Here is a 16,461-nt window from a genome sequence, read left to right as displayed (position 1 = left end):
GTATTACCGTGAACGGTATAATATGGCCCAGCCCTAGTCGAGGCGTGGAGGAGTTTTGGGTTTTTGTTACTTGCTGACTAAAATGCTGCTTGTGCTCAGATGCTCCTTAGGAGTCATAGTTTTTTATGCCTTTACATAGACTTGCACCTTTTTTCATCAAACGTGCAGGGAGATGCTCTTCTTTTATGCTGATAATTCAGACAGGTATGTCTTTGAAGCACGTTATCCTTCCAGGGGTAAGATTTCTGTGTAGATGGCCTTATTATCCATAATTTGCAGGTCATGCTACGGGTTTCTGAAATGTGTTTAGCAGTGACTTTCAAGGACCTCTCTCGAGAAACACCTAATTGACTGGATGAATTAAATCTCACATTTGAAAATATCAGTGAAATGTTTAGACGGTATTTGGTACCAGTCTCTCGAGTCGTGAAATGTCATTAGGCTTCATAATTATACATTTCACAGAGACAATGAAGTTCGCCACCTTTCCACACATAGTGTCTCGCTAAAGGAAACTACTTCAGAGCAAACAGCTGCAGACAACAAATGTCTGGCAGCAGAACTGAGAAAGTGTTTTTTGTTTTTTTGCAGATCATGACTCTGGAAGATGGTGTCTGAGATTTGAATTTGAAGTCTAAAGCTACAGGACCAACAGCAGATACAGAGGTGCCACACTGAGCTACAGCCAGGTATCGTCACAACTGACTGGTGTTTCTATTCTTTTTGGCTCAAAGTATGGCGGTAATTGCTTTTTTATAGTTGATTTGTTCTGATCCTGGGACTAAAACCTCAAAAATTTTAATTCCAGCAGCAATCTGATGATAATCTCTGCAATTAAACTCTTTTTGTGCACAAAATCCGGATAATTTCAAGAGAGTCAGATCGGATGGGCTTTCTCTCACCTAGTATTCAGCAGGAAACAGGGAGCTCCAGAGCTAGCAGGTTAAAGACTGACTGATTAGTGTGTCTACAGGGTGTGTATGGTTGTAATGGCTTCAGTAGTCCATATAAAGAGTTGTTCAGAGTGGTTTCCAAGTGGTGGTTTAAGTGGTTTTATATCAGCCACATGAGAACAAAGAACCTAAACCGAAATCTTAAGATAGAGTAATGCATTAAATACTTGCTGTAGTTGGTGATATCATTATTTGCAAACTTGTGCACTGGTGTGTTTGGGTTCTTCTGCAATCACAAGAAAAACTAAGCTGAACAACAGCTGAAACACAGGAAGGGGAGAAGAAATCAGGGCTGATTGAGTCTAAATGTTCAGCAGATGCTCACTCCGCTGCACTATTACATTTTCTTTCAGGAGGTTTGGTCTTTGTGGTAGTTAATATACCTTAATGTGTTTGCACAGACAGACCTATTAGGATTCTTGGGGTGCAGGCCAGGCTACAGTTTAGGCTGGGGTATAGAGTGAGCCCGTAGCCTTTATGGTGGGTTTAATGCAGAACTATAAATCACGCATTCAGCTGTTTTACTGCAGAACTGTCTATATAAATTAAATGTTACTTTGACATATCCACATTAGCTTTTTGTTTGCACTATTTAGTCTAAACAGTATCTGTCGGAGCTTTTGGAAACTTGGCTTTCCCGCTTGTAATTAATGACTTTGATGCTGATGTGAATGATGCAAATGGGAATTAAAGTCCTCATGTCTCCAAGGACAGCTTAAAGCAGAGGTGGCACAGTGCCTCACGGAAATATGAAAACAACTACTTCTGCCACTGCAGTTTCAGGAAGCTAACTCGTTTTCCCTCTGCAGATGGAGGTGAATGCAGTTGAAAAACGCCATCGAACGCGATCCAAAGGAGTCAGAGGTATGTGTCTGTCCATCTGCCTGTCAGGTTTTACAAATGTTTTTTTTTTTTTTTGCCAGAGTGGCTCAAGACCGCTGAATGAATCACCGTGTATTAGGAAAAAGCCAATTTAGACATCTAATATGTTAGCTGCTCCTGTCCCAAAACTTTTATTCACACAAATTTGAATGTAACAAATCTTTCAACATCTTTTCCTTGTGAAAAGTCTCCATGTCAAAGTGTCCCTGTGCAAGATATTGAACTCCAAATTGCCTGTGATGCATCCATTGCAGTGTGATTGTGTGCATGATAAAGGACATATAATAAAGAGATGTATGAATGAATGTGTGTGTGTGTGTAAGCGGGTCAATGTGGCTTGTACCTTAGAAAGATCTCTAAGGGCTCAGTTAAGGTAGAAAAGCACAATGATGCCTGAAAGCAGGACCCAACCTGTTAACCTGCACGCAGGATTAGGTTTATATATCATTTTTAGCGTGGGCTATTATTTCTCTTATAATCCTCGGTGACCTGTTGTATTATAAAAAGGAAAGTAAGTTTGTCTACAACAGTAAAATTAGAAGATACCTTTCTAGTGATGTCCAGTTAGTAAATGGGGAAATTTTAACATATTTTACAGGTTGTATTTCTGCCTCCACTTCATGCTAACTACAGTGGGATCATCTGAAGCACAATTACAGTGGATGTGTTTATTATTGTTAGCTCGTGACTGTTGAAAGCATTAACATTAATCTTTGTTGTTGTGTCCCTGTCTGCAGCCGCCGTGGAAGCAGTAACACAGGAGTTATTCAGGTAGGTAAACCTCTGCTGATCTCGTGCATCCATCACTGTACTGCTCTTTTTTTTCTTCTTTTTTTATTGCATTTTGGCTTTGTATTGAGGCAGCAGCTAGCATTCATCAAAGAAAATATTACTGAGAGACTTTTCCTGTATAATCAGTTATATGTCATTTCTATCCATCATCTTGCAGTTCTTATTCTCAGGCCCACCACGTCTGCTGCTGGGGTCCAGCCTGTGAAATACAGGAATCGGCCTGATGCAGTACATCAGATTTTTGAGCCTGAGCTGAGCTCGAAGGCGATAAATAAATACCGTCGGTCGCGTGTTAATTTGTCCAACGCTGTGTATTACACGAACAGCTAATTTAAATTAAATGCAGCCAGTAATTCATTAAATTTTGATGACTGACTAGAGAGAATCAGCAGTAGCTCCTGACAGTGACTGCTGAATACCACTGCTACCTGTGTGTGTGTGTGCGTGTGTGTAAATGTGTGTGTGTGCGAGAAGGGCAGGTTTCTGCTTCACTTAATCTCATTTAGTAAAACTGACAAATATTGGTGTGTGCAGCAGATTATGGTCGAACCCAGTTTGATCCAGGTCAGCGCTTTACTGTAAACAACATGTCCTGCCTGTGCCGCGTGAGCCCGGAGCGAAGGAGCAGAAAACTCGGCGTGATTCACCCTGAATTTAAATCTGATGGGTGCTGGTGAGGGCCAGACACGGACAGGACAAAGTCAGCAGTAAATCGTGGAAATGATTCACAGAGTAAATACTGCAAAATATTATAAGAACATCATGACCAATCGCTTAAATGTGTTCGTCAGTTTTATTTTTTCATCACAGTCGTTGACTAATCTGACTAATCTTCGGGGATAAACATGTACAAATAAATTTGTCATTGCGGTGTGATGCGGCAGATTGGGGGGGGGGGGGAGTGAAATGAAAATTCTACCATGACTTAATTTAAATTGCTAAATAAATACATCACATCTGTCAGCTCAGTGGGAATCAGAGCTGCAGCTAATGCTGCACCACAGCGATGAATTTTAACTTTAGCTGCAGTAATTTCTGGGATGACTAATGAGTACAGCTAATGGTGGACATTTACAGTTCCCTGCGGATGGTGTTTTGGTGGCCCCCTTGAACTCTCTTCTGGTGTAACCATTGGGCTGCAATTTCAGCTTGTACCCAGGAAATGTCAACATTTGATGAGCACACTGTGGGGACAAACTCTCGTCTAAATCCCGGTGTGCCTGATATGTTTCTGGCTGCAGAAAACAAAAGGAAGAAAGCAAAAATCATACCTGATTGTAATCTAGCCCTTCAAGGTTGACTCCTTTTGCAGTCCATTTCTGAGCCAAGAACATGTGCTCCCACGATGTGATTTGGATTTCCTTTGGGGAAGAGGACAAAGGGTGCATCAAGTCACATGACCCTGACCTGATGTGTCAGATCAGTTTCTTATGCAAATTTATTAGCTTTGTTAGCTTTTTCTGCATTAACTCAGATCACGCTCCTATTCTAATCTCAGAATGATGAAGCTTAACTGAAGTTTAAATAGGCAATGTCACACCTCTTATTCCGGTGTTTTCAGCTGCATTGCCACACAGGTATAAAATCAAGAACCCAGCCACAGTCTGCCTTAAACAACTGGTGAAAGAATGTGTCGTTGTAGTCGAGCGTGGTGCTTTAACAGGACGCCACCTCGATGTTTCATGATCAACTGATTTTGATGTTATTAGCAAGTGGAAGTGCTGTGGCAACTCAGCTGCAAAGTGGCAGGATTGGGGAGTGCCAACCTGCACAGAATGCTCTGGTGACTGAACAACTGCAGAGCTCTGAACCTCCTCTGCCTTTAACATCAGCTCAAATACTGTGTGCCGGGAGCTCTGTGGACGAGCAGCTCCCTTGAGAAGAGCTGGCCAAACAGAAGAAGAATGAATTGGATTGAGGAGATGAGCTGACTGAACGGACAGGATACGTAAAGTACAACTACAAGATAAAGAAGAATAGTTTTTAAATATTAATCATGCATACTCCAAGAAAAGTATGGCGCTAGTATAATGGGTCCCCTTTATTTGATATTATAATGCATGACTGGATGTTTGGTGGAAAAAAAACAGATTGGGTGAACATTTTTCTGTTTGTGTGTCCACCTATCTGAGACATACTGATAGATGATAGGAGTGGGAATGGGATACTTCTTTCTTTATTAATGCAGCCCTGCTGTTGGTAATCAGTCGTTTTCAATCAACTTCAATCAGTGGATTTGAATAATTGCAAACAATAATCAGAGAAACAGAAGATCAGAGGGTGCAGATTTAAAGAAAGCCATTGTATTGCGTCACATGACTGTGTCTAAACTTTAACTCAGGGAGGGTTAGCACACAGCAAGCCATTCAATCTCACAATGAATCTAAAAATGCTCTTCAGATGAGAGCGACTTGAAACTCATTTCAATAGTACTGTATGTCACTGTGCTGACATCAGTAAGACTGATTATTACACTGTGACCGGGAGAATAATGCTGAAGTCAAAGGTATATTCAGCTGCTGTGGAAACAAGTGGAAATATCTCACCGCACAAGAGAAACAACATTTTGTAATTTCAAACTCGGGCTCGTTAAGGTTAAGGTCGCACTGATGCATTGTAAAAAAAAAAGTTTTACCGTGTATGTTTGGCTCTAACCACACACACACACACACACACACACACACACACACACACACACACACACACACACACACACACACACACAAAGCTGTGGTGGGATCAATAATGCAGTGCTATCAGTCTCAGTTCCCACACCGGTTGATGAGCTGCCTCACCTTGAACAAACCATCTCCTTCTCCTCCTCTCCTCTTTCTCCTGCCATTCCTCCTCCATTTGGCTGTTTTTTCCTTCTTCTTCACCTCTCCGTCACTCTCTTTTTGTCTTCCTACTTCTCATTTTCCCTCTCTTTTACTTCCACTCCTTGTTCCAATTCCTCTCATTTACCTACCTGCAGTCCTACTCTTCTTCCTCCTCTTTAACCTCCTCCCCTCTGTTCTCCACCTCCTCTGCCTCCCTGCGCTCGTGAGCCTCACCTCTATTTTCGAGCAGCTCTCATTTTAGCCCGAGGTTGCAAAGCATATAGATCAGGTGATGTTGGGTGGGTGGAAGGGTGGGTGGAGCTCTGCAGTGCGGGGTCAGAGGTCGTGCTGGGTGTGGAGTCCCTGAAGGCAGGCAGCGTGATTTGGCTGAACGGTCTGCGTGTCTTCACTGCAAAGAGGTTTGAAAGCGTGACTCAGAGCTCGGGAGAAATCTACAGCTGTGATGCAGAAATAAAAAAATTAATTAATAAATACATAAAGAGATAAGAACTGTTAAAGCTGCGGCTGACAGATGAAAATGTTCCACATCTGTCTTAATGAACCAGAACAAATGCTGATAAAAAAAAAAAGAAAGATGCAAAACATAATCCAGGAAATCAAAATTGGATCACAGATGTGATTTTTAAGGTTTTGTCCAACAGCCAGTGCTTCACAGGGTTTTATGATGCTGCAAGGGAAGACTGATAATCATAAAGGGAACAAGTAGAGATGCACGTGCAAAGTAATCTGCAAACAGTGCATGCTTGTGTGTGGGTTTTTTTCATGTAATGAGAAGACAAACAAGCTAAATCCCTGGGACAAAAACATCATCTCCTCTTGCTGCGCTGCTTTGCTTCCAGCATGACTAACAACTTTACATCGCTCTGTCAAAGGCTGCTCTCTGACCCAAACACTCGCGTTTCTGTCATGTCCGCTGGATCCCTTAAATTTGAATTTCATTTTGGCAAAGAGGACAATATTGCACGGAGCCAAGTCTCGCAAAATTTTCTGCACACTGCACATGAGGTCCATACTGAAATCGCAGGTGCACGCGTGCCTGCGGTCTGAACGGGATATCCATGAAGCAATAAAACAAAGACAGCAGCCACACTGGCAGTGGTTACAAGAAGATGAAACTGAAAGTGATACTGTTAATTTAGATAGGGCACTTTCTTTTCTTTCAGTGGGAGGAGTGGTCCAGTGGTTAGCACTGTTGCATCATAGTAACAGGGTCTGAATCCACCATGCTGGCTGCATGGAGTTTGCCTGTTTCTCTGTGCCCGTGGATTCTCACCAGCTACTCTGGTTTTCTACAACACTCCAAAGACGCGTGTGTTAAGTTAACTGGTGATTCAAAATTTTGTTGGTGTGAACCGCGTTAGTTGTTAAGAGGATGGATGGATCCTTCTGGTGGGACCTTCTAAATAAGCTCGTTTTTCGGCAGACAGGTCTGAGTCTGTGAAGTTTTTCTGTATCACAACAGACCATTAGGTGCTGTGGGTCCCTAAGCATGAAATTTCAAAATAGACCTATTATGGTTTTCCTTATTTTCTGCTGTTACAATGGAAAAAATATCGAAACCAAATAACGATCTATTCAGGACAAAAAAATCCACACTGAGAAAACAAAAAGCCCACTCCACATGATTAGATCTATGAGTTACTTTTCCAAAAATATTATCTTTTATCTTTTGGGTTCTTAAACAACTGAGGTAGAAACTCGGTAGAAACAGCTCTGTAGAAACAGCTTTGGTTCTAGTGGAATTTCCTTTGAGATAATTTTCTCATATGCCATGCTGAAATCTTTCCAGAATCTTTCTGTGAAGCATCTCAGTACAACTGTTATTAGGTCATAAATATGTCTTTATGATATTGGGTAGAAGTTACACTTGTTTGCGATAACCAGTTAAAATTTATTAATCCGTGCAAGCAATGAGCATAAACTGATTTTTGATCTGCTAGTGAAATTTCAGTTTCCAAATCTTTTGTTGTAACCTCTCTTGGGAGACAGACACTATCTCTACTTTTAAGATTGGGCTTAAAACTTTACTTTTTGATAAAGCAGTTAGGGCTAGATCAGGTGACCCTGAATTCTCCCTTAGTTCAAGTATGCTGCAATAGGCCTAGGCTGTGGGGGATTCCCATGATGCACTGTTTCTTTTTCAGTCACTATATGTTTATACACCAATCTGCATTTAATTATCAGTTATTATTATCTCTGGCCTCAACCACAACTGGTTGCGGCAGGTGGCTTCTCCTCCCTGAGCCTGGCTCTGCCAGTTTCTTCCTGTTACTGTCCTCTGGTTGTTGGGGTTTTCTCTGTATTATTGTACGGTCCTTATCTTACAGTATAAAACGCCTTGAGGCAACCGTTATTGTGATTTGGTGCTATATAAAAAATTTAACCTCTTTGATGAGCAGGATGTAAGGTGATAATAAAATTTAAACATTTGTTTGTCGTCAGTATTTCAGTCAGTTTTTCGGGGCCTAGTAAGTGAATTATGCTTTTATGTACAATTGCTTGTATTTGATTGGCCAGCACTGCACAGTTTTGCTGGAAAAGGTCATCATATGTGCTGAAGGAAAAAAAAAAACTGTTATCCTTGCAGTTTTTGGCTGAAGCCTTTTGTATTGGTGCCCCTGTGGATTAGAAATGAATGAGGAGGCTGAGTTGAAGCGCTGTTGTCTGTCTGATTGCCGACTGTAAGAATAATCCAATGAAAAGCAGTGGCCTTGAATTTAGAGGAACTACAATGGAGTCCAATGGTGAAAAAAAAAATCACAGATAAGACAGTCCAGATCACAACAAGCTAAATGTGGACAAATGTGGGATGTTACTAATGCTGAGTTTACACCAGCTTCACACGGTTGTGAGTAGTTTTCCATTTTTACCTTTTCTCTGTGCTAATGTCCACGTTATTCACTTTAAATCTGTATAAATTTTGACTTTGTGGTAATTCACATTTCTTCCCAGTTGGGCTGCTTTTTTCAAAGTTACTCTCTCTCCTGCAGCATTTACCTTTTAGAACTAGAGGCCCCAACACGTGAAAAATGGGATATTGCTGTACAATCTCAAATAATTTTAGAAGAAGCCACCTCCTGTGGAGTTCAGAGATGATGGTATAAACAGGATTATGCAGCATTTTTTTTTTTTCCAGAGGATCATCTTGACTTGGACAAAGTAACTGGTGGCAACCAGTGTTGGTCAAGTTACTTGAAAAAAGTAATCAGTAACTAATTACTGATTACTTCCCCCAAAAAGTAATCCCATTACTTTACTGATTACTTATTTTCAAAAGTAATTAATTACTTAGTTACTTTTTAAAAACACGATTTACAACCTGAATAGGTGATAAAGCGATAGATCTTTCAGCCCAATTCTACTTTTTCTGCATAATCCATCATACAAAATGTAATCAAATGGAAAAGTCTCTTTTTTTAACTTGTTTTATCAGTTTTAATCTTTTAACTTTATGCATCAAGCAAAAATTTAATTATATGCAACATTCTCTGACTTCAATAAATTAGTTTAACATTTAAAGCTATTTTCTGCACATTCCAGCACATAAAATAAAATATTTTTTGTGTTTACACTCACTCTTTCAAATAGATGCAAGTAAAACACAGCAGAAAATCAATAAAGTCAAAGACTCAGCGGTGCTGTTGCTCTATTTTCACCTGTAAAGCAGGACTGGCATAGGCGGAGGTTTACCCTGGTGCAGGTGTGCCGCGGTCAGTTGAAGAATCCGCGACTTTCTCTGTGAATTTCCCATTACGTCATGGCGCACTCGGAGCTTGCTTGGAAGTTTAGGGTTTTTTTTCGCTGTAAAAAGAAGTTTTCTTCCCACGCACAATGGACGCTAATGTTTTTGTCACTTTTTATGGAATCAAACTCAAAGTAAGGTCAGTACTTCCACGCTTTAAACGCTGCACGCTCATACTCTCTCCTGCACTCGATATGTGATCCATTGTTGATCTGCACACAGCTGTTGTCACTAACGGCGCACTCGCTTACGTCACTGTCGTGAGACATTCTCGCAAAAAATCAGGTTTTAGTAACGCAGTAACGCAGCGTTCCTACGGGAAAGTAACGGTAATCTAATTACCGTTTTTGCAATAGTAATCCCTTATTTTACTCGTTACTTGAAAAAAGTAATCAGATTACAGTAACGCGTCACAAGTAACGCGTTACTGCCCATCTCTGGTGGCAACACAAAGCTGAATAATTTTAAAGGTGGAGTGTTGGAAATCTCACCACTAGATGTCAGTATATTGCAGATTTCATTCAACTGAATTCTGGTTTCCTATCCCTCGAAATTCAAGTGTAAAATCTCAGCTGTGGTGGTGGCCACTGCAGAGCAAGCATGATAACCGGCAGTGACGTAATTTTGTGGAAAATGTATTTCTTTTTCCTATGGGGCATTTACGAAGTTATGCTGGTGCTTTTAAAATTCATGTTTGAGTTTATGCCTGTGTTTTTTGCAAGTTTGGATTATAATATTTTTGTTTTGTTTTGTTTTTCCCGCAGTACATAAAAATTGGTGTATCTCAAAAATAAAACTATGAAGACACTCAAAATAAATTTCCTGTGAAACTTTTTGGCATTTACAGTTTTGAGGGATATCTCTCTAAAAATTCTCTAAAATAGAAATATGTGTAAAAAAAAAACCCAAAATGATTTTTTTTTTTTTTAGTTTATTGCACTTTTTTGCCATTCATGTAGGTACTATGGACTTGAATGAATTTGGGATATAATGGTTGTATTGATATAGCAACTTGAAGTACTCCCAAAAATGGCACTACAGCATGTAAAAATTTAAAGATGAGCTCTGGGTTCTATGGTAGGTCTTAAAGGGTTAAAATCTTTCTCTCTCTGTATTTAATGTCATTTTTTCCCAGCGCTGGTCGGGTTGTTGCTTTCCTTTATTTTTTCACTTCTTTGTTGTAGAGCAACCATTCTCAAATGATAAAACTTCGCTATGATCCTTCATATCTTGGGTCTGAAGGTGCAGACAAGAATTTAAATTTTGCCTCCACCACAGGAGAACAGAAATACTTGGAGAATGTAAAAAGTCAGAAAAACACATGTAAGCGAAAGTCTTAAGAAGCTATACAAGCTATAAAAAACTGCAGCAGGGCATGAATGATAGATATAAATAGGCTGAACGTGCAGCCCTGGATGAACCTCAGATATCATTATATTTTGCGTGCTGGATTGAGATGGTCTGCGTGCGGTACAGGAAAAATAAAATCCAGACTTGCTGAAGGACAGATGATGTGCTGCTTGTTTCTTTCTGACCATGTGTGTTTCCTTCTCAGCTGTCCCACCCCCGGCTGTGATGGCAGCGGTCATGTCAGCGGGAAGTACGCCAGACACCGCAGGTATGAGATGCTCGACATATTTTCTACAGTGTAAATGACGCTCTTAGATACTCTTAGAATAATGTTAGGTGTTGTAATATATTGTCATGTCAGTGTCTTTGAGCTGGCGCTGGTCTTTATTTTCCTTGTGCCTGAGATATGAAGCTGCTTTAAATGAAGCCAGTGCAGCTGAGGTCTGAGGGAGCTCTAAAATATGTCCTGTATATATGAAAGGTTGGGATATCGTCCTAATCAGCACACGTCATCGGCTCGGTCCTGCCGACACTTGTGGAACTAATCATCTTTATTTAAGCACTGGACAGCAAATAATCTGTTACAAGGTCCTTTAAACTGAGTATTCAAATAAAATTAAACTGATGACATGAACAGTTGTAAGCTAAAAGACAATTTAAAGAAGGATATGACCTGAAATAAAGTGGAAAATTGAATATAGTCAGGGAAATACTTGCATAAATTTTCAACAGTCCATTTTAAATAGGGGTTTAGGAGATGTTAATGACGCCACCAGCTGGTTTCCTCCGTTTCAGAGCCCCGGAGCCTCGACTTCAAAGACCGCTGAGACAGATAAAACACCTCAGCCTGTGAATTGTATACGACATACCGAATTGTATGGTATTACAAGGTCATGTAGCTGAGAGAAGAGGCTTACTAGTGAGCCATCAACAGGAGCTTAAAGTGAAATCGTAAATGCACTAGTTTACTAAGAAACTAAGATCAATTTAGCAGCAGCTGAGAGACCAAGAAGGGAACATCTAATGGTAATTTTTTTGACAACTTTTTGACTGCTTGCTTTTGCCAGTAAAGCTCATCAAGAAGTTGTTTTTGGTCCACATAAAACTCAAGGTAATTTTTTAGATTGACAGAGAGTAAGTTTCTTAAACAAAACTGTGGATTTTTCTCTTTGTGTTGGACAAATTATCAGTATATTCTAATCATCTGAGGTGCAAAAGTAAAGAGGTTCATTACACGTGAATGTTTTCTATTTTGGGTGTTGATTGACTCTTAGGTTGTGTCACATCCGCCATCATTAGCATTCCTGTTCAGGATTCTTTTAAAATGTCACTGGAAATCTTAAGCTAGATCACAATTGAAGATTTCTGCATGGTCTATCACATGACCCAGTTACTAATGGACAGTACTGGCTCATTCTGGAGCTATTTGGGTAAATGTACACATACAGATGTGTGGGCTGTGGCATTGCAGTCTTGTGCGCCGCTATGGCACAATCCTGCCGTAACGATCAGGGTAAAATTGATTGCATTGGAAACAATAGCTCAAATTAACAGACCTTCATTTGGATGGAGTGATCCTGTCTTTCACTGACATGTTTCAGAAATATGGCTTGGCGAAGACAGAGAATTTTTGGACATATCTACCACTGACAGACTGTATTACCAAAGGCCAATTTATCATGGACAAGAACCCAGTGAGGGAATTTTTTGGATTCTCCTGAGATGGTGCATTAGGCAGCTGTGTTTTATAAAATATTCAACCAATTTAAAAATGATGCGTTTAATAATCCGACGATTATTTGGCAAAAGGAACGTAGATACATTGTAACTATGTATTACATTTTATTTTTTCTCCCTCTAAACTTCATAGTAAATAGACTAGTTTTTACATGATGCTGTTCTGCTCTACTTGAGCACTTGGATACAACATGCCTCATTCACACACATGGGGGGAAAATTGGGGTTTAGTATCTTGCCAGGGATTGAACCACCAATTTTCTGATTAGTAGCTGACCTGCTCTAGCTGCCCCCAACCTTATAGCTCCTGGTATTTCCCAATGGTCTCCCATCTGAGATCAGACAAGATTGGGCTTGCTTACACTTGATGTCCAGCGACATATGCTCGAAATGCAAAGCAGGAATATTTATACATTCCAGTCAATCTTGGCCACTTTCTCGATCAGTTGGAATCGTTGACCCTATGACTAAGGAAAGACACTTCCTCCTCAAACATAGAAGCTACGTTAGAAATGATATTATATTAAAAAAAACATGTTGGCAAGAGATCATAATGGTATTGAAAACCTCAGCAGATCTTTGGGATGGATTTTTATTGGCGATGTTTGAAGTTGTAAGACATGGTTGTTGCCTTCTTTGTATCTTTCTGTTTCTATGCCGTTGCCCCTTCTTTCTTTCTGTATTCATGTACTTAAGTAAAATAATGGATACAAATTGTGTATATTGTGAAATATGACAATACAGGATTTGAACAGATAAAATGGAGAGAAAAGTGAAAAAGAATAACAAAAAAGTTGCAGACTTTTCTTGGCGGTGGCTCACAGGCTTCAAACGTCTCACTCAGCAGCTGAGAAAACGAATCCTACCAACATTAAATGGGCTCATGTCACGGTTTCAGACCTCCTCGATCGGCAGGTCACAGCCTTCATCTCAGTAAATTCGTCCCTCTGTCACGAGGCTGCAGATAGAAAAAAAAACCCAATCTGGTGGAGTGTGGCGCTGCGAAGTCCTCAGGTCACATCACTCGGGCTGTAGGACAGATGGTTTGTGCCTCAGATCTCTATCACCTCTGGAAATAGTGAATTACCAACATAATTAGAGGAGCTCTAAAATTTAAAAAAAGCATTAAAAACTTTTTTTCTTGCCAAAAAAAGACAAAAAACAAACCTGAGGAAGTTATGTATGCACAAACATAGAAGTGAAACAACATGAAACCACCAAACTTTTTCTGCACAAATCCTGGTAGAACACGTATGAATTATAAAAACCAGGTGAAATATATATCAAAGCAAGTCTTTGATATATATTTCACAGAGGTTTTCCCTCAAAGAAGATCTATTTGAAATCTGAATATGAGAATATATATATATAGATATAGATATACATATATACATATATGTATGTGTGTGTGTGTGTGTATTCATAATAAATGTATATATAGAGATTATATACATATTATATATATATAGAGAGAGAGAAATTTATTATGAAATCCAAGCACTTGGATTTCATTGGAGTATGTCCAAAATAAGCATAAAATATCTTTTTTAAGTGTAGGTGGTTGGTCTGTGTGTGCGTGGGGGAGGGCGGCATGCAGAGGGTGCACAGCTAAGGACAGCATTTCGATAAAGCCCGTGGTAACAAAGAGATAATGAGGAGGGCATGATGGTGAATCGCTGGCAGGGCAGACGGATGGCGCAGCGAAGGGCACAGAGGAAGCTCGGGAATTTCAGTGTTGGGCGAAGAAAGAGTCAAACGGGGGGGAAAGAGTGTCAATATAGGAAATGCACACCTGTTTATTAACGGTTTCATGTTGGTGAGACGACAAAGATGGGATTTGCTGTAGTATTGCCCTTACATCCTTTTTCATTACTCTGGTTTTACTGTTACTCAAAGTGTTTATTCAGGCTTAAGGAGTTGCGATGTCGATGCATTTAAACTAGATTAACTCTGTTTTGCTGTTGCTTGCTGGTAGTTCAGCACAGTGATTCAGGTAGTTCAGTGAAAGGGAAAATATTTATTTATTTATTTATTTATTTTATTTCACCGTTTTTTTCTCTATGTAATTAAAGACTGTTCAATAACATTGCACTCTTTTTTGTGATGATCCTGAGTGTGTGACATGCGCTGCAAATAAAGGCTGCATGTAGTTTCTGGGTCTGAAAAGTGAAGTCGGGGCAGAAGTGGCAGTCATGTTTTATGCTTTATTGTTAATTTGACTCTAAATGGGATTGCAATGTACAAAACAACCGTCTTTTTAGTTAGAAAATGAGATAATATTCCCATTGTCATCATTTTCTTTTTACTCAAACCTTAAACCATGTGAGCATAAGCTTCATTTACCAAAGGTCTGCCTTTTATTTGGAACCAGAAACCTCACCCCCTATTAGCCACTGGAAAAACTGCAGCTTGTGGTACTGCTATATTGTCTTGACTTTGCAGATCCAGAGGATTTGGCCATCTTTGTATACAGTCTACTATGTTCTGTCAAGAAAATTAGATTGGATTTTTTTGGCAGTAGCAATAAGAAAAGAACCAACATTTTATTATTTAAATCAGTCAATAATATTATATATAATTTTCTTATCTCATGGACAGACTCCAGTACAGTGCTGGACTGCAGTAGGCGATGGCAGTCCTTGTTCTGCTTTGCAGCCTTGCTTAGTTACAAAGCAGTGGCAGCAGCTCTCCAGCTGCTTCAGGTTTTGGTTTGAGTGGACCTCCAGCTCACAGCGCATCTCAAAAGAACAAGGGCTGCTGTTTCCAGCTGCAGTTCAAGATGGTGGGCATAAAATGGGACTTGAGACAGCCGAATTACATTGAATGTGAAAAAGTGAGTGGTGTTCTTGTGCAAGACAGGTTGCTGATTCGTGAGGGACTGAATTTCAAAATAAGAATAATGGTATTGTCCACCAATCCTTCAGTCGTCATAACAGATAAAAATACAAATGAATTGCAAATTTTACTTTGGTGGCTGACAAAAAACAAACAAACCCTAAGCAACCTGTCCAAGTACAGTGTGCATGAGAAACCCTGGAGTGTATATCACTCTAGAGAATACTACATACCACAATGTGTTACATTAGTGTGCTGTTTATGTGCAGTTTGAGTTTCCCATGTGGAAGATTTTGTGTGTTTATATGGGATTTGTTGGCAGTAAGCTTTATCCCTTTGTCTCGTCTTATTCCCCAAACCCAACCTCCTGCTTTGAGGATCCATTCACAATTTCTCCCTATTTCTCCCTATTGTTCTACTGGGATCAATAACTCCTTGAGGCAGAGACGCAGTTAGTGCTTTCAGTGCTGCTGAATGAGTTTGGGGAGGAGACAGTCAGGTTCAGAGTCACTGTCTCTCTCCCTTTCTCCATGCTTCTGATTCTCCCTCCTTCCCCTACCTCTCTTTCTCTCTCTCTTTACCTCTCTCGCTTTCTCTCTGGAGGATGTCACCATGGCGACAGCACTGTGCGGATGCTGCAGTATGAGGACCAGGAGGGATGCAGCCTGTCTCCCATGGCAACTGCTAGTATACGATGTGAACATTGTGTCGCCCACACCACCTCCCCCCCACCAGCTCCTTGTATCACTGTCACCACCCAGTCTCTTATAGATCTCCTCTGTCACCTCTGGCACCAGAGCTGAGGGCACTAATCCCACACATGCTTGGATATAATTATCACACAGCTGCCGGTTTATTAACATAAGTAATAGCAAATGGAAAGCTGATTTTAATAAACAATAATTTATCCTCTTAATGGGGAAAATATATAACTGTTAGTCTCACCTTAGCAATGTTTAATAATAAATGAACCGCAGTCATGTTATAATGATTTCTGATTTTGCTGACAGGTGTTAATATGTACGATTAAACTGAAGCTAACGCTGATGCTTTAAGCTCAGATAGACTGACTGCAGGGTAAACTGAAATAAACGGACTCTCTTTGTTACTTTGGTAAGTCAGCGTGTTCATGTAGAGACAGTAAATCCCTCACAGGTGTCCTCAGTGGAAAAAAAAGTGACTCTTGTACTTGTTTCACACCAACACTTGGTGTCAATGCTGGTTGGAGCCCAGTTCTCCCTTGGTGCCTCGGGAACCAGCAGGTTTAGTTTGAAGAAAATTATGGCAAGCAGAATCTTGTTGGATCCATCTGTTATTTATTGATGAATTG

At 40.1% G+C, this 16,461-nt stretch overlaps 1 protein-coding gene across 5 annotated transcripts in view; it reads left to right on the top strand.

Annotated features, from left to right (window-relative positions):
* myt1la (myelin transcription factor 1-like, a) overlaps nucleotides 1-16,461 on the top strand; it is a 92,657-nt gene that overhangs the window by 21,465 nt on the left and 54,731 nt on the right. For all 5 annotated transcript variants that reach the window (XM_085248061.1, XM_085248059.1, XM_085248063.1 and 2 more), the window contains exons 2-5: nucleotides 592-689; nucleotides 1,763-1,817; nucleotides 2,573-2,606; nucleotides 10,765-10,827. In XM_085248061.1, the coding sequence (XP_085104187.1) occupies nucleotides 1,763-1,817; nucleotides 2,573-2,606; nucleotides 10,765-10,827 (152 nt within the window). In that variant the 5' untranslated portion in view covers nucleotides 592-689. The remainder of the gene's footprint in view (nucleotides 1-591; nucleotides 690-1,762; nucleotides 1,818-2,572; nucleotides 2,607-10,764; nucleotides 10,828-16,461) is intronic.

The sequence above is a fragment of the Mchenga conophoros genome, linkage group LG15, assembly GCF_057382185.1.
Source record: "Mchenga conophoros isolate Kocher_MC1m ecotype Shallow Benthic linkage group LG15, M_conophoros_male_GT1.1, whole genome shotgun sequence".
Taxonomy (NCBI): domain Eukaryota; kingdom Metazoa; phylum Chordata; class Actinopteri; order Cichliformes; family Cichlidae; genus Mchenga; species Mchenga conophoros.
The sequence above is the reverse complement of the archived record's forward strand: the minus strand, read 5'-3'. Positions and strand labels throughout refer to the sequence as shown.